This window comes from Hyperolius riggenbachi, chromosome 7 (assembly GCF_040937935.1).
Source record: "Hyperolius riggenbachi isolate aHypRig1 chromosome 7, aHypRig1.pri, whole genome shotgun sequence".
NCBI lineage: Eukaryota > Metazoa > Chordata > Amphibia > Anura > Hyperoliidae > Hyperolius > Hyperolius riggenbachi.
This window is the reverse complement of record NC_090652.1, coordinates 95,638,788-95,660,432: the sequence shown is the minus strand read 5'-3', so window position 1 is coordinate 95,660,432 and position 21,645 is coordinate 95,638,788. Positions and strand designations below refer to the sequence as shown.

General features: G+C 44.7%; 2 protein-coding genes across 4 annotated transcripts in view; one reads left to right on the top strand and one right to left on the bottom strand.

The window, feature by feature from the left end:
- LOC137524479 (uncharacterized) overlaps positions 1-21,645 on the bottom strand; it is a 128,483-nt gene that overhangs the window by 49,485 nt on the left and 57,353 nt on the right. The window lies entirely within an intron of this gene.
- The window catches only part of LOC137524478 (uncharacterized), a 110,634-nt gene that overhangs the window by 74,764 nt on the left and 14,225 nt on the right, over positions 1-21,645 (top strand). For all 3 annotated transcript variants that reach the window (XM_068244391.1, XM_068244392.1, XM_068244390.1), the window contains exons 10-11: positions 6,435-6,645; positions 7,825-7,976. In XM_068244391.1, coding sequence (XP_068100492.1) covers positions 6,435-6,645; positions 7,825-7,976 — 363 coding nt within the window. The remainder of the gene's footprint in view (positions 1-6,434; positions 6,646-7,824; positions 7,977-21,645) is intronic.

Here is a 21,645-nt window from a genome sequence, read left to right as displayed (position 1 = left end):
GTCTATAGGTACTGGTGGATCCCAATGTTCTTGATGAGCATGGCTTACCGGTGACTGCCTTGTGTTTAACTTGTCCATTTGACCATGGTGTATTCTCTAAGTGGCACTGACGCTGATTTTTGCTGACTGTTACTTGAGTCTCTATTTTTGGTATTCAGTTCTTTAATCTGTTCCTCAATTATTCTGAACGTTTCCTGGAACTTCTCCTGCATATTGTGGTACTGTTGCTTTAAGTCGGCCAATGGCTGTGTCGGCTGAGAGTCTTTTTCCCTGAAGGTTTGGACTTCTGCAGTGTGCCTCTTCTGTTCGTAGCTCGCAGAAATTGTGTCACCGCCTCCTCACTTTCAACTTCGACCATTTCATCTATTACCTCATTAATGATGCGCATAAAATGGCGCCGGTTTTTCCCTTTCACCATGCTGGCATCAGGAACTTTGATGAATTGGCAAATCTCGGTGAGTTCACCCACTGACAGGTGGATTAGGTGTCCACTGATTTCATCTTGCAGTTTCTCTAGATTAGAGTGACCAGATTTTTGTGGGTCCAACCTGGGACGGGGTGGGGGGGGGGGGGGGGTGCGCGCGCCGTGGCGAAAAGTGGGGAGGACTGAGGAGCGCGCAGCGCCGAAGACAGCGAAAAATGGGCGTGGCCATGACATTGTATGGGCGGAGCTAACGTAATGATGTAACGGCGAGGCATAAGAAAGCAGTGTTTACGCCATGATGTGGACAAACGAGACTTTGCATCATGGGTGTGCAGAAACTGTGTGATGCTAATAGTATACCGTAACCACAAAGCAGCAAACATAGCCATCTATGACCATTAAATAATAAATGCAGTAACAGTTACCCCGGACACCAGAAAATAAACGCAATAGGCAACATGTCAGCACAAAATAACCGCAATGCGGGCAACATGTCAGTATAAAATAAATGCAATGCGGGCAAACATGTCAGTATAAAATAAATGCAATGCGGGCAAACATGTCAGTACAAAATAAATGCAATGCGGGCAAACATGTCAGTACAAAATAAACGCAATGCAGGCAAGCATGTCAGTACAAAATAAACGCAATGTGGGCAAACATGTCAGTACAAAATAAACGCAATGCGGGCAACATGTCAGTACAAAATAAACGCAATGCGGGCAAACATTTCACCAGAAAAGAAACGCAATGCGGGCAAACATTTCACCAGGCAAGAAACGCACTGCGGGCAAACATTTCACCAGGCAAGAAACGCACTGCGGGCAAACATTTCACCAGGCAAGAAACGCACTGCGGGCAAACATTTCACCAGGCAAGAAACGCACTGCGGGCAAACATTTCACCAGGCAAGAAACGCACTGCGGGCAAACATTTCACCAGGCAAAAAACGCACTGCGGGCAAACATTTCACCAGGCAAGAAACGCACTGCGGGCAAACATTTCACCAGGTAAGAAACGCAATGCGGGCAAACATTTCACCAGAAAGGAAACGCACTGCGGGCAAACATTTTACCAGGCAAGAAATGCACTGCGGGCAAACATTTCACCAGGCAAGAAACGTAATGCGGGCAAACATTTCACCAGGCAAGAAACGCACTGCGGGCAAACATTTCACCAGGCAAGAAACGCACTGCGGGCAAACATTTCACCAGGCAAGAAACGCACTGCGGGCAAACATTTCACCAGGCAAGAAACGCACTGCGGGCAAACATTTCACCAGGCAAGAAACGCACTGCGGGCAAACATTTCACCAGGTAAGAAACGCAATGCGGGCAAACATTTCACCAGGCAAGAAACGCACTGCGGGCAAACATTTCACCAGGCAAGAAACGCACTGCGGGCAAACATTTCACCAGGCAAGAAACGCACTGCGGGCAAACATTTCACCAGGTAAGAAACGCAATGCGGGCAAACATTTCACCAGAAAGGAAACGCACTGCGGGCAAACATTTCACCAGGCAAGAAACGCACTGCGGGCAAACATTTCACCAGGCAAGAAACGTAATGCGGGCAAACATTTCACCAGGCAAGAAACGCACTGCGGGCAAACATTTCACCAGGCAAGAAACGCACTGCGGGCAAACATTTCACCAGGCAAGAAACGCACTGCGTTCAAACATTTCACCAGGCAAGAAACGCAATGCGGGCAAACATTTCACCAGGCAAGAAACGTAATGCGGGCAAACATTTCACCAGGCAAGAAACGCAATGCGGGTAAACATTTCACCAGGCAAGAAACGCAATGCGGGCAAACATTTCACCAGGCAAGAAACGTAATGCGGGCAAAGTTCACCTGGAAAAGAAACGCAATGCGGGCAAACATTTCACCAGGCAAGAAACGCAATGCGGGCAAACATTTCACCAGGCAAGAAACGTAATGCGAGCAAAGTTCACCTGGAAAAGAAACGCAATGCGGGCAAACATTTCACCAGGCAAGAAACGCAATGCGGGCAAACATTTCACCAGGCAAGAAACGCAATGCGGGCAAACATTTCACCAGGCAAGAAACGTAATGCGGGCAAAGTTCACCTGGAAAAGAAAGCATTTACTCACCTGGCAGAAGTCTCCTCTGGCGCGCTGCTCCGTCCCGGGACCGTCTTGTTCCTCCTGCTCTGGTCTCCCGCGCTGACAGGGCTACGGTAAGATGGCGCCCGAAGCCCTGTACTGGAGACACATAGTCTCCAGTACAGGGCTTCGGCAGCCATCTTGCCGTAGCCCTGCTCGCCTGCCGGTGTCGGAGCAGACACCGGAAGAGGAGGCTGGAGCGGGGCTGCAGGCAATGAACTGGCACGGCGTCTATAGACGCCGCTGCCAGTTCATGCGGAGAGAGTGGCCAGAGTCCCGAGGCCGGGACGTCCCGCTGCTAAAAGCGGGACGTTTCCCGGGACCTCATGCTGCCTGGGACAGCGGACCCCGAATCCGGGACGCGTCCCAGGCAATCCGGGACGTCTGGTCACTCTATCTAGATCCATTGGTGTTCGCTGGCAGTGCTGCAGAGGTTAATATCTCCTCTAATGCTTCGCTTAACAGTTGTTTTTCTTCCCTTCCCGGACCGCACTTCACTTCACACTCTTCACCCGCTCCCCATACGGGCCACCAATTTTGTTGCACATATGCTGAAAGTATGGTTAATAATTCCAATGTGCGAAGGGAGCGGGCTGGGTGAAATCAGAAGTGCGTTTATTAAACATTTTCTGCAATGAACAAGCACATGCCTTTATCAGTCTGAGGATACAGGAAATGTGACAATATCCTGTCCTCCCAGGAACTAAAGATCAGTGTTTTCTGTTCCTCCCTACTATTTTCAGTGCTGTGTCATAAGGTCTTAACACTCTGCTGCCATCTACTGGTGATTTACTAAAATGGTCAGGAATTGTTTCCTGATATCACTGGCATTATCTTGGATTGCTGAAGCTGGCAATTATATAGGTATTAGTTTATTTTATGGGGTGCCTTTTTTGACATATCTTACACATGCAACTGTTTGGCAATGGCAATTAAAGGACCTTTGCTCCTAAGGTATGTGATGACTCCAAACCTTAACAGCAGAAAAAGTTTTGAATGCAGGATTAGCATCTTTCTCACTTAATACACTCAGACCAGTTGCTGTTGAAATTTGATTTTTATGGTGACAATCCTGTCAGTAAGCAGAAAGTGACTAAACAAAACCCCTAAACAGTACTATTCTTCTGTACATTACCTTTGCTAAATTTGAACATCTGTGTATTAAGCCTGTTATCTTGTTTTTTTCTACATATAACTTGTAATAAGTGGAATAGAATCTGTACATTAATGTAGTTTATGTGCTCCTTTTGTCATGACATTCCACATTCACTGTAGTCTGATTCCAGTAGTCAGCTTAAAGGTGCATACACACGCACTACTTCCGCCAATGACGGGTCCGTCAGACCCTTCCGCCGAGCGGACGTTCAGCCGACAGTAGCGCGTGTGTACGTGCTGTTGGCAGACTGATAAGGCTGTTTCTGAATGACCCTTACTGCATAAAAACGCATAGCGCCGAAACCTGGTCGGGAAGGAGAGACAGACTATTCTAATTGTGACCAGTTTGATGACTGATGTGTGATAAGGTGCAAAAACCTTATAGGCGTTTTTATGCAGTAAGGGTCCAGTTTGCATGGACCCGCACTGTAAGTGACTTTGTTTTTAATGTCTGAGATTTAAAAATAAAGTGTTTACCCCCTGTTGTTAAGCTAACTAAGCCTGCGTTGTGGTTTATACCCTGGGTGGTGGCTACACTGTACCAATTGAGCATGGGTGACTGCAGGTAGCAAGAACAATATTGGGTGTCACAACAGCGCTGAGGATTGCATGTACTCTGTGGTCTCAGCATGCCATGCAGCTCATACATGTGCAGGCAGTGTATGCACATCACCCTACGCTGAAAAACTAAGGACCTGTCACCAAGTGACGCAGGAAAATATTTTCTTTAGTGTTAAGTGGATATGTAATCTGTTTAGATTGACAGTAAGGTGTGACAACTCTTATAGAGAAATGGGATTTTACAAGCTTGCAGCATGAAGTATTAGGTGCACATAGTCTCCATGTCCTGCAGAGTGTGCTATTCTTAGCACAGGATTGGGCACCAGCCAAGAGAGGGATCCAGAAGAGACTTAGTTGGCTGGATCAAGCTGCACTGAGTTGACAAGGCGCACATATACACTTTCGGCCAGGTATTAGTTTCTCTTGTAAGGTGGTGTTAAAGTGAAACTCTACTCACAGAAAAGCATCTTTCACCACAATTTAATTTTATTAAAGTAGAACTCTGTTCTTATTCAGGATAACCACTTTTATGTTAATTACGGTATTCTGCTTTTATTATCAGAAACACTTCCTATATCAATACATTGCTGTAAATTTGTATATAGACCCACCCTCCCAGTGATGTTTAGCCTAGGCTGTTTATTATGCAGACTTCTTCTCCCAGTTCACTCTGGGAGACCAGATATGATTTCTGCTGGCTTTGGAACACTCAGTAAACAAATATTCTGCAGTGATGGTTCTTGCCAAAAGTCTCCACCTGTGATCCATTTAAGAATATAAATTAGGGTGAGAAAATATCTTACAAGGGCAAACACTGACTAAATAATTCATGGACTAATATTGTAAAAAATAGCAATTTTATTCATTACATTATAGTCAGTAATGTTCCCCTTTAAATAAAGTTGTTCCATTTGCAGCCAGCTGAACCTTCTGCACTTGTTTCCAAATATGAACTGTGTACTCTCTTGGTGCAGTATGGACGCGTACGTACGAAAAGGGCGTCGGGAAAAAAGGGCGCGTGGTATAAACGATAAATGGAAATATCGTTTATAGAAATATTGTGTAGAATTTCGTTTATAAATAGTGTTTTAAAAATTTATAAATCACTAAATAATGTGTATGAGATCGGCAATTCTTAAAACGTTAATCTTCCCTGTTTGTAAAGTGAAACTTATATTTACGTTTATTAAAAACCCTCCCTGTACCTATCCCTAACCCCTAGACCCCCTGTTGGTGCCTAAACCTAAGACCCCCCTGTTGGTGCCTAAACCTAAGACCCCCCTGTTGGTGCCTAAACCTAAGACCCCCCTGGTGGTGCCTAAACCTAAGACCCCCCTGTTGGTGCCTAAACCTAAGACCCCCCAGTTGGTGCCTAAACCTAAGACCCCCCAGTTGGTGCCTAAACCTAAGACCCCCCTGTTGGTGCCTAAACCTAAGACCCCCCCAGTTGGTGCCTAAACCTAAGACCCCCCTGTTGGTGCCTAAACCTAAATGTTTTAATAATGTTTTACAGACATTAATAAATAAAAAATGTAAAGAAAAAAATGTAAATTATTTTTTTGGGTGGATAATAATGTTTTAGAAAGGTTTTAGAAATAGTGATTTAGTATCTTCATAAACGTTATTCGTCACGGGCTCATTTTGTAAACTTAAATCATCACAAACATAGTTATAAATCCTTAAAAATCTCCGGGCGCCGTTATAAATCCTTAAAAATCTCCGGCGCCTTATTTTCCCCGTTCAGCGCCCATTAAACGATATTTATAATGGAAGTGAATGGGGCACCCTTTTTGTCCACTTGTCTCATGCGCCCAAATCTACTGCTTCCAGTATGGACTGCCTAAAAACTTCCTATCTTCCTGCAGGCAGGGCCAGTGCTTCTACAGGCTCCAACTGGGCAGTTGCACAGAACCTTACGTTTGTTAGGGGCCCCAAAAGTCACAGCCTTAGGTAAATGAAAGGAAGGTCCTTCGATTACCATACAAAATTGACTGTTGTGGTGTTACACGTTTACTACGTTGCTACAGGGTGATAATAGCGAAATCAGAGATCGTCGTTCTGTTGTAATACAATCTGATGGTTGGGGTGGATTCTGTCAGTGTCCATGCCCATGGAAATCCCAGGTTAGCATGAATGATTTACATTCTTTTTGGTGTTGAATCTACAGATCAGCTTCTTCACGGATTTTCCAGACCCTACACCCTCAGCCCTGAAGCGTTGGCTCTCTATAGGGGGCGTCCTGAGGCATTTCCTGTGGGATTCCCCTTGACCCGGAAGAATCTTGTGGATGCATTGGTTTACACATGGGAACACAGCAAGCCATTGGCAGAACTGGCAGAGCTCAGTGGGAATACTGTATCATTGAATGGGGAACATCAGTGAGTATCCTTGGCAAAGTGTTGCATGTTTAGGCCCCAATTTGCTGAGGTTTTCCAGGGTTGAAGATAATGTCTCGGGGTAAAAAAATGATGCATGAAGCGGTAAGCACGAGACAGAGCCGGACCGGCTGCAGAATCCACTTAATGTTTCTCCATCACTGCGTCTTCGCTCCCTCTGGGAACCTCCTCTGGCCGCTAGTCGTGCTCTCCCCGGGCACTAAGATTCATGCCACAGTTGATGCCTGATTAGCGCACGCATTGATGTCTGTCTGATCTTTGACCGCACGCATTGACACAGAAATTCAGGTAGAAATTAAACACCCAGGAGGTTAATAAATGATCCACATCATCCTGTGTGTGGCTAGCATTACTCTGATTTCTACAGGAAATTTCTGGGAAGCCAACAAAGGCCCAGGCCTTGGGCGGCTTTAGCCGGGGCACCAGATAGAGAAAAGCCTTGCTGACACCTCTGATCAGGTTAATGTACAGGTAGCTTACCCCTGGTAGGCGATAATATGTTTATGAGCCACATACAAGTACCTTACAGAGTCAGTATCCCTGGGGCAGATGTTGCTTTGTTTTATTTCGACAGTTTTGGGATTCTGCTGGTAGAGAGAAGCTTAATTTGCTGACCTTCTTCTTAAAAGGCCACTTGCCCGCCTGTAATGCTGATCCTCTGGTTACAGGGCTGGGCTGAGGCAGAGGTGAGAGAGGCTCCAGCCTCAGGGCGCAGTGTAGGAGGGGGCGCACAACTCACCCAGCTATCATTCCCCTATTGTGTTTGAAGCAGAGAGAAATGAGAAAAGGGGATACATGGCAGTGACTGCACGCCATATAAGTAGAGACTAAGGTGTTGGGGAAGGGGGGGGAGGAGGCTTGGGGGCACCCCTTAGTCTATTAGCAATCAGTGTATGATGGCTGTGGTGGGAGGGATGGAGGGACGCACTTTGATGTCTCAGCGTTGGCTGCTGGAAGACCTCGTCCCATCTCTGTCTGGTTATAATACTTAGTCCGATGAGGAGAGTCACAACACCAGTTATGAATATTTTGTTTATGAATTATGCAGAGGAATGACTTTGCAGCCAGTAAATGAAAGTCCAGATAATGATTACATGTTTATGGCATATCTTTCTCAATAGTCTTTGGCATTGATGCAAGGCCTGTTTTGTACTATGGCAGGTTAGAGTCGGTAAGCCGCTGCACACTGTATTATGACAACTCCTCGTCCGTACTGATGACCGTTCCTCTACCGACCCCCGGCACAGAAAACTATTGCCATTCGGATGTCACCTTGATACACTTTGGGCTGTGTATGAAGGACTCCAGCTTTGGTAATTTTCCCATCACTTATTTTTATTATATTGTTTTTTGATAGTTGTATAATAAACATTGTTTAGGCCATTCTCTGCCAACAAGCAAGAAACCTGGTCACCAGTTCACAAATGTAGAAATCATACTCCGTTCTTCAGTACAAGCTGAAAATAAAGCTGCATAGTATGTAGCCACTCTGTCTGCACTGTCCTCTGTCCACTGGCCCTCTTTGTCCCAGCATAGTCTCCTGCCTTCTGGCTATATCAGGCTCAGTTCACACTGCGACGCCATGTGGAAACTGTGCGGTAAGTCCATCTGCACCGCGTCCTACACATTACCAGTTATGTCCATCTGCTCCGTTCGCATCGCCACCCGTCCACCATCATGCACACTGTCTGTGCTTGTCCCAAAATAATTCAGAGACCAGAAGCATAGGGCTGGGCTCCCTGTTCACCTTTGTCACAATGCTGTCACCGTTCCGTGATTGGTGACTGGCATATAGCTGTTCCCATAGCCAATCACAGTGCCTGTGATGAATGAATGTGTCAGCGAGACACCGGCATTCATTTACAAAGTCAAAGTAAACAGATACACATAATAGTTCCTCAACAGGGTATGTGAACTAAGTATGGCACCATCTTGTGGCCAAAAAGTAAAAATACACCCACATACACCATTACACATAAAAATAAATACATTTTTTAATTTTTTTAACCCCACCCCATAGTTAACAAAATAAAACACTTAAAAAAAATTACATACGTAAAAAAAAAATGTGTGTATATATATATATATATATATTTACCTTAGGGACTTTTTAATATGTATGCCATGAGAGTATATTGCTGTTATTTTTGTAAATAAAGGCTTGTAATTATTGATATAATATTAAAATAAATAAATAAAGAGCATTAACTGGAAAAATACACCTTTATTTCCAAATAAAATATTATCGCCATACATTGTACTAGGGAAAAAAATTTAAAAGCTGTAATAACCTGGACAAATGGGCAAATAAAATGTGTGGGTTTTCCCTACAATAGCACATTTTATTTGTAAACTATAATGGCTGAAAACTGAGAAATGCATTTTTTTCAATTTTTTTTTTCTTCTTCTTCCTTGTAAAATGCATATAAAATAATTCTTAGCAAAAAGCATTGCTCAAAGAAAGCCTAGATTGTTGTGCAAAAAAATCATATATAGATCATTTCAGTGTGATAAGTAGCGATAAAGTTATTGGCGAATGAATGGGAGGAGCATGATGTGAAAATTACTCTGTTTTTTAAGGGGAAAAAGATGTGGTTTGAAAGTGGTTAAAGCAATGTGCAAAATGCAAATTCCTTTAAAATTCACTCTGAAAATCGTATTGTAAAATTGCAATCACTAAGTGCTTAGCGATTACATTTTACAGTGTGAGGTAGCCCATTGATTGACATTGGTTCTCAGTTTTCCTATGCAGAAAACATGCATGAAAACACACAATTGCACTCCCAGCCTAATAGAGTAACCTCTATGGGTCTGAAGTATTATTTACATCCAGCCACAAAGTATAGCAGCTTGTGCTAGAGTGAGCCACCGCGCAGCTCTTTGATTATGAGTGTAAACTGTAGTACAGTATATACCCCACTCTCAGCTTTAACCTCTTGAGCCCCAGAGGTTTATACCTCCCGTGACCAGGCCATTGTTTACAATTCGCCACTTCACAACTTTAACAGCTTATATTGTTCAGTCATACAACTTAGCACCCAAATGAATTTTAACTCCTTTTCTTCTCACAAATAGAACTTTTATTTGGAGGTATCTGATTGCGGCTGTGATTTTTTTTTTTTTTAATTAGTCCAAAAAAAATGATTTTTTTTCCAAAAAAACCCAAAACAAAACAAAAATACAAACAACTTTTTTTTTAATCCCCCCCCCCCCCAATTGGCCCTAGAGTTTGATTTGATACGTACACTTTACATACATAGACATAAGCCTATGGTAGGGATTAGATTGTGAGCCCCTCCGAGAGACAGTAAATTGACAAGACAATACTTAGTACAGCACTGCGTAAGATGTCAGCTGTATATAAATATTACATTTAAATGGTGAGGAGCGAGGCAGCAGTGAAGGGACCTCAGTGGGTGGCTCAGCAGCTAGCAGAGAGTACGGAGAGCGGTGCCGGTGACCAGGCAGGGTGGGTGAGCGCACGCATATCTAGGCCGCCGGAGCGGCTGAGCCCCAGCACATCTCCCAGAGGTCAGAGGAGAGGAGGGAGCCTTGTTTAAGCCCCTCCAGCACCCCCAGTAAAAAGGAGCAGCGTGGCTGGGAATAAGGGAGCTGGGAGTAAGCAGCCACGTGCAGACCATGAGGTTGCGGGCCCGAGTGGTCAGGGGCCTAGTGGCGGGAAGCAGTGCAATGGCAAGACAAAGCAGGACAGCGCGGCAGCTTCATTTAGGCAAAGCTGTCATAAGGACACCAGGGGAAGCGCAGCCACAGAGGGGAGACGGCAGCGAGAGGTGGATGCTCCTACACCCAGGCAGTCCAAACGCTCCAAAAAGGACTCCAGTCGGGGGTCTGGGATGAAGCGGACAGCTGCAAAGGGGAAGCAGGCTCCCAGACCGAGGTCCAGCAGCTCAGATAGCAGCATTAGGAGCACGGCTGCTGGACACGGCAGGCTATCTTCTCCGTCACCACCTCGTCAGGATGCAGCAGCAGGTAGCAGTGGACGGTCTGGGCGCAGCAGATCACTTGGTGGTCAGTCAGCTCGGGACGGGGGTCGCCAATCTGACGGGAGACGACAGAAGAGTGCCAGGGGCAGAGACGACGGCAGGGCCGCTTCCCCTGCGGTCGCTGCTTCCGGGAGATCAGATGAAAATGGTGGTCGGTTCGAGGCGGCAAGGCCAGGAGTGTCGGCTGATCGGGACCCACGTCCGATGCAGCCAGGTGAGAACATTCATATTGCAAATGTTTTATATGATGCTCGTATGGGGGATGTCTTAGTGAGAAGGGGTGAGAGTACTAGTGGGGCAGGTATGCCCCAAAAGATAAGGAAACAGATACGGTGCGTTTAGCGGATGCAGCAAAAGGGGAGTTGTATCTTTGTTTCTCGGGGCCGTTGGGATTACATCTGAAACAGGAGGTGCGGGAAAAAATTTGGAAGGAAGAGTATATTGAGATTTTCTCGTTATTACTGTTGGGTAAGTTTAATTTGGATCGGGTCAAACCCGATGAGAGGAAGAAGGAAGAGGAGGAGTGCAGGAGGCACCGGCTTATCCCCAGGACATTTCAAAATTGGTCCCAGGCTTTTTCAATTTACGCTAGCGTACTGGGGTAAAAGCAACCGGAAAGTTGCTCTTCCTTGTTTTGTTACCAGGAGTGTATAGCAGAGGCCCACAGGTTATATGGAGACTCGGCGTGGCTGCGATACGACGAGCATCTCAGGCAGTGTAAAGCGATTCGCCTGTCGGGTGAGATGGGATCAGAAAGACATTGGCATGTGGATGCAGCAGATGATCCCAGGGACCAAGAGCAACCAGCCCTTTCAGGGTACTGCTGGCAGCTCAGGCTCTGCTGAGCAGCCGGCCAATAGGAAGCCAGGAGTGTGGTGGAAGTTTAATGAGGGGCATGTAAATTTGGTAGTTCGTGTAGGTTCAAGCACGAATGCTCATCCTGTGGAGGGAGCCATGCACTCACGAAGTGCTTTAAGCAGAATAAGGGATGTACCACCAATGCTGCAAGCAAGTGGAAGGACTCCAGTGATGGTGGAAAAGATGTAAAAAAGTACCCAGATGCTTCAATAGCCGAGTTTTTGCGTAAGGGTTTTGCTGAGGGTTTTCGGATTCCAAGTTTTGGTGTTGCGGGGTCCCAACCACCGTATCGCAATGTAAAGTCAGTTGTGCTACGCCCAGAGGTTATTTCGGTTAAGCTACAGAAAGAGGTAGATTTGGGCTGAATGGCAGGCCCATTTTCAGAATCCCCGATTGCAGACCTGGTGGTATCCCCATTAGGCTTAGTTCCAAAGAAAGAGCCGGGTTCTTATAGGCTGATCAACCATCTTTCACACCCGCAAGGTTTTTCAGTCAATGATGGTATAGATCCGGACACTTCGTTGGTCATTTATATATCATTTGACGCAGCAGTATGGCTGGTCAAAAGAGCAGGTAAGGGAGCATTACTTGCAAAGACTGATGTGGAGGCAGCCTTCCGGTTGCTGCCTGTGCATCCAGAGAGTTTTTGCTTGCTAGGCTGCTTTTGGGAGGAACATTTGTATGTGGATTGCTGCCTGCCAATGGGGTGCTCCATATCCTCTTCTTACTTAGAAAGTTTTAGTTCATTCACGGAATGGGTAGTCAAATAAGTTTCAGGTTTGAAGTCAGTCATACACTATTTGGATGACTTTCTGTTCATTGGTGGACAGGATTCAACTAAATGCGCTTACTTGTTGGCATTCATGTGGCAGGAATGCGCATGGTTTGTTATACCATTAGCAGAGGAGAAGACCAAGGGTCCACAGACGACAATCAAGTTTTTAGGCATTGTCATCGACTCGGTTGCCATGGAGTGCAGGTTGCCTGGTGATAAGGTGGATGACTTGTGTCTCACCATCACAAGGGCACTGGAGTCCAAAAAGATTGTTTTAGGAGAGCTACAGTCGCTTCTTGGAAAGCTGAAATTTGCTTGCAGAATTATGCCCATGGGGCATATTTTCTGTAGGCGTTTGGCAAGAGCTACGGCAGGCGTTGCGTCACCACATCACAGGATTCAGTTAGTGGCAGAGCACATGGAGGATTTGTGTATGTGGTTGGTATTCTTGGCTGCTTTTAATGGCTGTTCCATGTGGATGGAGGAGGCTCTTGCAAATAACGACTTAGAGTTGTTCACGGACGCCGCAGGATCTTTGGGCTTTGGTGCATTCTTCTCAGGTAAGTGGTGTGCCGAGACCTGGCCTGAATCATGGGAACCGTTAGGTTTCACAAAGAATTTGGTATTGTTAGAGCTATTTCCCATCTTGGTGGCGGTAGACCTTTGGGGACCATTGTTGAAGAACAAAAGAATTCTATTTAATTGCGGGTAACATGGGTGTGGTGCAGGCAATCAATCGGTTGTTGACATCATCGCCTCCGGTGGTGAGAGTTCTCCGCCAATTAGTGTTAAGCTGTTTGAGATTTAACATGTTGATTTTTGCAGTCCATTTGCCTGGAGTTGAGAATGAGGTGGCTGACGCTCTTTCTCGATTCCAATGGCAGAAATTTTGGAGCCTTGTCCCGGGAGCAGAACGGCGGGGGGCTCTCTGCCCCCCCCGCCTTATGGAAGAAACCCGTGGGCGGATAGGAGATTGGATTTCTCAATCCTTGTCGGCATCGACCTTGTCTGCATACTCGGTGTGGAGTCAATGAATGGAGTTATCACGACAAGTTGGAGGTTGCCAATCAAAGGAGGAGCGTTTTGTTTTTGCTTCTGAAGTTCATGGCGGAAAAGGGGGTTGCGGGGGTCTCCCCAGGGGTAATAGCAAAAAGTTTGGCTGCACTCTCATTTTGTTTTAAATTACAAGGTGTAACGAATGTAACTAAGGATTTCAGAGTCCGTATGGCATTAAGAAGTTTGAGGAGACAGGTTATAGTTCCCAGGGACTTTAGGCACCCGAATACGTTCGGTTTGTTGATTTCAATTTTAGGTAAGTTAAGTGAGACATGTAGTTCATAATATGAGGTGTTATTATTTAGTACCACTTTTGTCTTGGCGTTCTTTGGGGCCTTCAGAGTGAGCGAGTTAGTGAGCCCTAGTAAGAAAAGGGCGGGTGGACTTATGGATGGTAATTTGGCATGGTCTGAAGTATGGGTAGAGGTACGTTTACGCAGGTCAAAGACAGATCAGCTAGGGGAGGGCCGTAAGGTCACGTTGTTCCCGGTAGAGGGATCCGCTGGGTGTCCGGTGGCAGTGGTGGGGCAATTTTTAAGGGTGCGCCCTCAGATAGGAGGCTCATGGTTGTGCCACGCAGATGGCGTGCCATTGACAAAATATCAGTTTGTGGCAGTGTTTAGGAAAACATTGAGCTGCTTGGGCCTTGCTGCGGCCGAGTTTGCTTCACACTTGTTTAGGATAGGTGCGGCCACAGAGGCAGCAAGATGGGGGCCTGGCAATGAACAGATTAAAAAAATAGGAAGATGGGAGTCATCCAGATTCCAGTTGTACGTCAGGCCACATTTAGCCTAAGGGGCCAGCAGGGGGGTAAGTTATTCGTAGCAGAATGTTGTTAGTTTGTTCGGTTCTTTGTTTGTTTCAGATAATTCAGCCTCTCCAAACTTGGTCTGGATCTTCGGCCACTCATATGTCGCATGGGGTGCTCGTAGAGCCGCTGTGCGGCCCGACGGCCGGCAGTTGGGAATCCCCGAGAGCGACTGCAAGTGTCCGATGGATAGGAATATCTGGTATGCAGTGGGCTAAGGTATTGCCCAAAATACAGAGATTCGTAGCCTTGGACAGGGCCCCTGATGTGTTGTTTCTCCATGTCGGAGGGAATGATCTGGCCTCAAGGACGACGAGGCAGATTATACAAGACATTAAGGGTGATTTCATGAGGATGCGGTTGACCTTTCCGCGCACTGTGATTGTGTGGTCCGAGATCATTGGGAGAAGTCATTGGAGATTGGCACGGTCTGTTGACAAAATCAACAGGGCCCACAAGAAGCTGAACAGAGAAGTCTCTCAGTTTGAGGTTAGGAATGGAGGGGGGGGGGGGGTGTTGCAGTGAGACATGAGGATTTGGAGGAGGATTTAGCACTTTTCTTGAGGCTTGATGGAGTACCCCTTAAAGCGGACCCAAACCAAACATTTTTTTTTATTAAAAATATTTAGTTGCACCACTCTGACACATACAAAGATAAATAAACACTCCTTCAAACCTATGAGCATTTCAATGCATGCTTTTCACCCTTCTCTTTTCATAACTAGGGTTATACTGGGGGCAGCCATTAGCAATTCCTCCATTGCCGGACACCATCTACTCCACCAGTTTGCCGGATTTTGTCCCGGCAATTTGAAAGGAAGGGAGGGGTTCCTCCAATAAATGTAAAATATTTTATATTTGTCATCATGCAGCTGAAAAAAGGATGCTACTTCTCATTATAATTTAGAAAATAGATTTTATTTCTGAAATCTTGTATTTTTAATTTGGGTCCACTTTAATAGGCATAGATCTTTGGTCCCTGGCCTTAGAGGAAGGTATTCAGAGGGCGCTTCTTTTGTGGGCGGCACAAGGGTCAGGCTTCTCCCTTGTTTGTTGTGGCGGGGCAAGGATCCCGGAGGACGGTGGTAAATTCTTGGAGGAATTCACGCGGGTGAATTCCTCAGGGTATCCATCATCTGAAAGAAGTGGTTTATGAAGGGCATGCAGCTGTCCCCGAGTCGGCGTTTGCGTCTGGGGGCCGGTACTATAGCTGCATCCCAAAAGTTTGGTCTGGTAATTAACTTTTGGGTTCCTTGTCCTGCATGGTTGAAGGGAATACAGAGTGTTCAGCGGAGGCAGCTACAAGATGACTTAGCAGAATAATCTGCAACCCAGGTTAAAGTTCTCCCCCAATCCAAGTGAATACCCTCTCTTCCAGCTGGGAGATACAGAACCACAAACACTTAAATTGGTGGAACAGCATCTGAAATCTTTATTTACAGGTCAATCTTATATACACCCTGATGTTAGGGAAAAACCAGATTAGACCGGAGTGCACATAGAAAATATTTGAAACAATAGCATAGACATGGTACAGACAGCAGAGACAATAGGATTTGTTATTCTGTAAACAACTGGCAGAGGTAGACTTTGTTACATGTGTTAATTTCTCAATAGACCAGGTTTTTTAACAACAATGCATGAATAGGTCTGAGTCTTCAGATCTCTGTCACAGTGGCTTGTATGGTAATATACCAACTGGGTATTGAAATACAGGTTTTGTATTCAGGTGCCTGGAACTTCTAGAGTGTTAATTATTAATGTATCTGTAAAGCACTGTCTGGAGGAATGTGCTGCTGACTAGTTGAAGCAATGATGTCATTTTTAAGAAATTGTGATGTGCTGTATATATTTTAATATCGGGGTGATTTAAGCAGCACATTATTACAACCTTTCAACCCAACCTTTGATCCCAACCTTTTCTAAAGGAAAGGGCGGGATCACTTAGATACTATGCACAGCTCTATGTATGTTAGAGATCAATGAGTTAGTGTTGTCATTGGTACACAAATACAATATACAGTTTAAAGGGTTACACAACTACAAGATGAATTAACAGTAGTTAGCTTTGCTAGTATATCATCCTAATCTAGCCCTGCATAACTTAATGGAAAACTGAATGTGGTAAACTGTAACAGGTTGCCTAAAGCCACGCCTCACCCATAAGGTTAGAACTCCTTAATGCATTTTGGAAAAAAAATGATCCTCGAGTGGGTCCAGGAAATGTCAGTTCATTATTGCAGAGTAGAATATTGTTCATTTGAAGGGTGAAGGAGGACGGTGAATTCATCACCACAAGCCCTCATGATGAATGCAGATGTTTTTCTGCCAAGCTCTCACTGTCTCGGGGCAAACAGACAGTGGCGGCTGAGAGCTGGCCGTGTAATCACCGTGGCTACACCCAGTGCCTTTTTGTTAGCAGTTTCATTGTATGGCATTGGGCACCCACAAAAGAAATGGAAACAGATTTATAACAAGGATGTAGCAATTGCAGCCAGGTTGTAGAAGGCAGGGAAGGGCAGACTCAACTTCTCATCCCAGTTGAGAAACCTCACAGTTGCAACAGCAGAGGCGGAGTTCTTCCCAAAGGATGACACAAAAGAAAGGCTTGAAGCAGCCATCACCAACACAGGAGGAGGGCAGGTGCAGGAAGGGCTCATCCTTACAGCAGAGGGTCATCCTTCTAGGGCTGCATCAGTGCAGGAGAATCATATCAGATGATCTCCAAAGTATTCCATAATCAGGTGATATCACAGGCAGGTCTCCAAATGAACAGGTAATAAAGAACACTTGTGCAGGCAAATTAGTAAAGATGAATCAGACAAGAGTTCAAGGTTTGTCGAACTGCATGAGCCAAGTAATTGATAGCTCAGTCTCAATCAAAGCAGTTATGTAGAGGTCCTCAATGGTAATAAGAAGTTAAACAGCTTAGTGGGTGTGTGCAACCTATTTACCACATGCGTAGCTATGTAACAATATTTTTGACAAAGGTTACTCTCTCTATTCAAATTTCTTTTACTAACATCATACTGTCTGTAAATCCTAGTACTATAGAGTTCTGACACTTAAACACATTTCTCTGACCTTGCTTTATACAGCACAGTATCAATACAAACAGACATATGGAGACAATTACAATCAAATCAACCAATAAGTATTTTACATGACATATTTGTCTCCACCCTCTCCAGGCATGTTAGAACACTGATGTGGGCCGGGTTATGAGGCTGTGTGATTCAGCCACTTGCAGGTTTAGTTGGCCCCCCATCTCACCCCGTGCACAGTAGGTGGTACAGGGGGTCAACGTCTGCTGTTCAAAACCCTCCCCAAATGCACAACACCAGGGTTTGTTTCCCACACCCCTCAGATTGTAACCAGAGACAGACCAGAAACCAACAAAGAAATTGCTGTAAAAGCATTTGTTAGAATTTTACACAATTACAAGTGAAAAAATATAAGTATGTCACTTTGCTTAAGGGACTCATCACCATTAATATTATACACGTACCCAAACATTCACACAATTGTTTGCATTATTCTTGGCAATATGAACAGAAAACCTGGCATGAGCATAACTTCTAGTAATTTGAGCAAGATGATTTTGGACACAATCTCTACATTACATTCATATCGGCATGAGTGCAAGCTCAAGTTAAAATGATTACATTTCATTCACAGCAACTTAATTCCTACTGGAAGATTTACAAACCTAATTCACCCATTGACAGCAAAACTGTTGTGTGCTTTGAATTCTCAGGTATATGCAAAAATACCTGACAAAAAAAAAACCCACATGAAAAACAAAAAACTTCAGATGGAACATGCCTTTCCGTATGTTAATTTTTTATAACCAACTTTAAATTACAAATTTTAAGACATGTTACATCTGGTTCACCCGAAATAAATTGTTTCCTTTGCAAAACACTAAATTCAAAACATCACAATGGCCAGCAACTTTGTGCATGGGTCATTCATTATATGAGGTGAAAACCAATTACACATTCAATCTCACCTGCCTTGCCTCAAGACAATTTACAAACCCTCTCCTATAGTAGACAAAGAAAGACAACACATGCACATTTACATAACCACAGTCCGCATACCTTAGACTCCAACAATAATTTAGCTTTTGACTTTTCTGACTGTAGAAAAAAACGATCAATTAAATTAAGAGGTTTATTCCTAACTCTAAAAAAAATATTTGGATACTCTCTGTGCACAGACACATACACAAACAGACAAACAACATATAGCTGGGATCTTCTTTTGTTTCTGTTTCCTGACACTCTCCTCATTGCCCCCAGTCTTTTCAGGGAAGAGGAAAGAGAAAAAACAAAAGCATTAACACAAGTCTCTCCTAATACATGGAGGGAGGGGGTAGAAACCTGCAACAACTCTGAGCAGATGTCCAGAGATGCATATTTAAAGTACAACCTAGCTGAAAAAGTGCAACCAGTCATACACAAGCAATTTAAATCACAGTTCCACAGAAACTACAGTGAGAGGAGATAGACAAACACATTTATAGTAATTAGAAGAAAAGGCTCAGAAACATCTAGTAGCCAGGCCAGAACATTTTGGAGGGACTGATAAAAAAAGTTATCCTGCGGCCGCAATGCCCATTCAAAATGTCCTGGTCCAGAGAGACACCTGCAACTGCTGAGTGTCTCCGAGAAAAAAAAAAATGAAACTCCTAAATAGAGTTAGTCAGAAATAAGATTCAAAGCAAATTGTGGAACATGATTCTTTCTAAAACTTACAAATCTATATATCCGCATTAAACAGCATCACAGAATATGATACATCATAAATCAAAAATAACCCTTGGGAGTCCCCTTACCTTTGAGACTTTCCCATTATGCTAAGCTAAAAAAAATAGAGTGAGATTAGCTGAGTTTGAAGGTTTATCTAGGGATGGTGACGTCAGTATTAGACTTTACTGGCAAACCTGGTCTCCAGCTTATGTGATTCTTCTATAGTTTCTAATCAGGTTTAAATACACCCGATTTATGGTTTGAATTTTAACTATCCTCTGTGGACAAGTTTATACCTTCAATCTCAGCTTAACCTCACATACAATCTACACAAATCTATACAGTAACATGCAATCTTATATAACTAAAATTCACTTAAGCGACTATACAACAATATACAAGGTTTAGAGAGAATATTCACTTAGACACACAGTACTGCTTTCTTAATTGGGGCATCAGACCCGCTATTTACTTTAGGAATATCAGATTCCTGGGAGAGGCGCTACAGAAGCACTTTCCCTCCGGGTTCTATTAATCCGCTCTGACAGTATAGGGTGGTAATCAAAAAATAGAATTACTCACCCGATACTGTATATGGCGGATCCAACTTCTCGACACCAAACTGTTAGCTCAATTTCAGCGGAGGCAGCTACAAGATGACTTAGCAGAATAATCTGCAACCCAGGTTAAAGTTCTCCCCCAATCCAAGTGAATACCCTCTCTTCCAGCTGGGAGATACAGAACCACAAACACTTAAATTGGTGGAACAGCATCTGAAATCTTTATTTACAGGTCAATCTTATATACACCCTGATGTTAGGGAAAAACCAGATTAGACCGGAGTGCACATAGAAAATATTTGAAACAATAGCATAGACATGGTACAGACAGCAGAGACAATAGGATTTGTTATTCTGTAAACAACTGGCAGAGGTAGACTTTGTTACATGTGTTAATTTCTCAATAGACCAGGTTTTTTAACAACAATGCATGAATAGGTCTGAGTCTTCAGATCTCTGTCACAGTGGCTTGTATGGTAATATACCAACTGGGTATTGAAATACAGGTTTTGTATTCAGGTGCCTGGAACTTCTAGAGTGTTAATTATTAATGTATCTGTAAAGCACTGTCTGGAGGAATGTGCTGCTGACTAGTTGAAGCAATGATGTCATTTTTAAGAAATTGTGATGTGCTGTATATATTTTAATATCGGGGTGATTTAAGCAGCACATTATTACAACCTTTCAATGGTTTTATAGTTTCTAGTTTTATTAAAGAATTGTTTTATATTAAAATGTTATTGTTCAATAAATTGGGCTGCATTGGCCTATATTTTCCACGTCAATGGTAGTCCTTGCATTATTGGTGGGAAAACGTTGGTGTTGGGGTAAAGGTTTTGGGACAAATAATTGGGATATGCCCATATAATGAATTAGCAGCGGCTATCTTTTCTTTTTAATAATTACTGTAGGTAGACGCATATCTAGAGACGCGCAGGCGTGGCTAATGCCCTGGGCGCCGTCTCCTTCCAGGCACTTAGGGGGGCGGGCGCAAGTCTCTCCTCCTTCCTGTGCACTGCAGAGAACACAGGAAGAGTTTTAGCGTTATGTGAGGGGACGGAGCAGCTTCCCTCCCCCTTCCCTTCAGCTGTGTCATCCTATTACCGGAGCTGCCATCACACTGCAGTGCTCAGATGATCAGTGACCTGCTGCTCAGGACTTCTTGGTTGTGGAATCCTGCAGCTCCGTTTTGCCTGCTTTCCCTCCCTTCTCCTTAACTGCTGTGGACAGTTCCAGCAGCAATTTCCCCACCACGGGTAACACAGAAAAGTTTGGCAACAGCCAGGCAGATCTGCACCTTTCCCTTCTACAGCTGCTCTAAAATCCCCTGGCTGGTCTTCCTGCTTCTCCAAACAGACCCAGCCAGACGATTACAGAGTGGTTGCAGGAAGGGGAGAGGTGTCATTGAACTGTGTTACACGTGGTTGGGAAATAAGTGCTGGATAATTTGGCCACAGCTGTTGATGAGGACACAGAGTAGGCAACATGGAGCTGGAGGATTTTACAGAAGAGGAGCCTTAGCAGCATGCCACTGATCTTCTGTGTTTTGAATCAGCAGGAGATTGGTATGATTGGACCTCACCCCCTCCCTGAAGTATAGCTGTCTCTTCTCCTTCCCCCGCCACCCCCTCTACCAGTTTAGGAAGCTGTCTCTTCTTCTCCCCCCCCCCCCCATTCCCTCCAGTATAGGGAGCCTCTCTCTCATCCTAATCCCTCCTCTCCCCATTCCACTCCTTATCCCTCATCCCTTCTCCTCAACCCCTCATTTCTCCCCCACAGCCCATTCTTCAGCTCATCCCCCCCCCTCCCCCAGCCTTATCTTCACTCCTAATGCTGGATCCACACCATACAACTTTTTTGTCAGATTTACCTGCCAGATCTATTATTTCCAGCATGTCCGGTTTGAGAATCGCTCTATTTTTTAGCGATTTTCTGAGCGATTTCCATTTATTCAGAAAATCGCTCAACATTTGATCGATTCTCGGATATGCTGGAAATAATCGATCTGGCTGGTAAATCTGCCAGAAAACTGTATGGTGTGGATCCAGCATTACCCCTCATTCTCTCCCCCTATCCCTCTCTTTCCTCCTTAGCCCTCACTCAACACCCCATTCCCTCCCCCCCCCCCCGCCCCCAGCAGCTGTGGGGTTTCTCGAGGGGGCGCTGT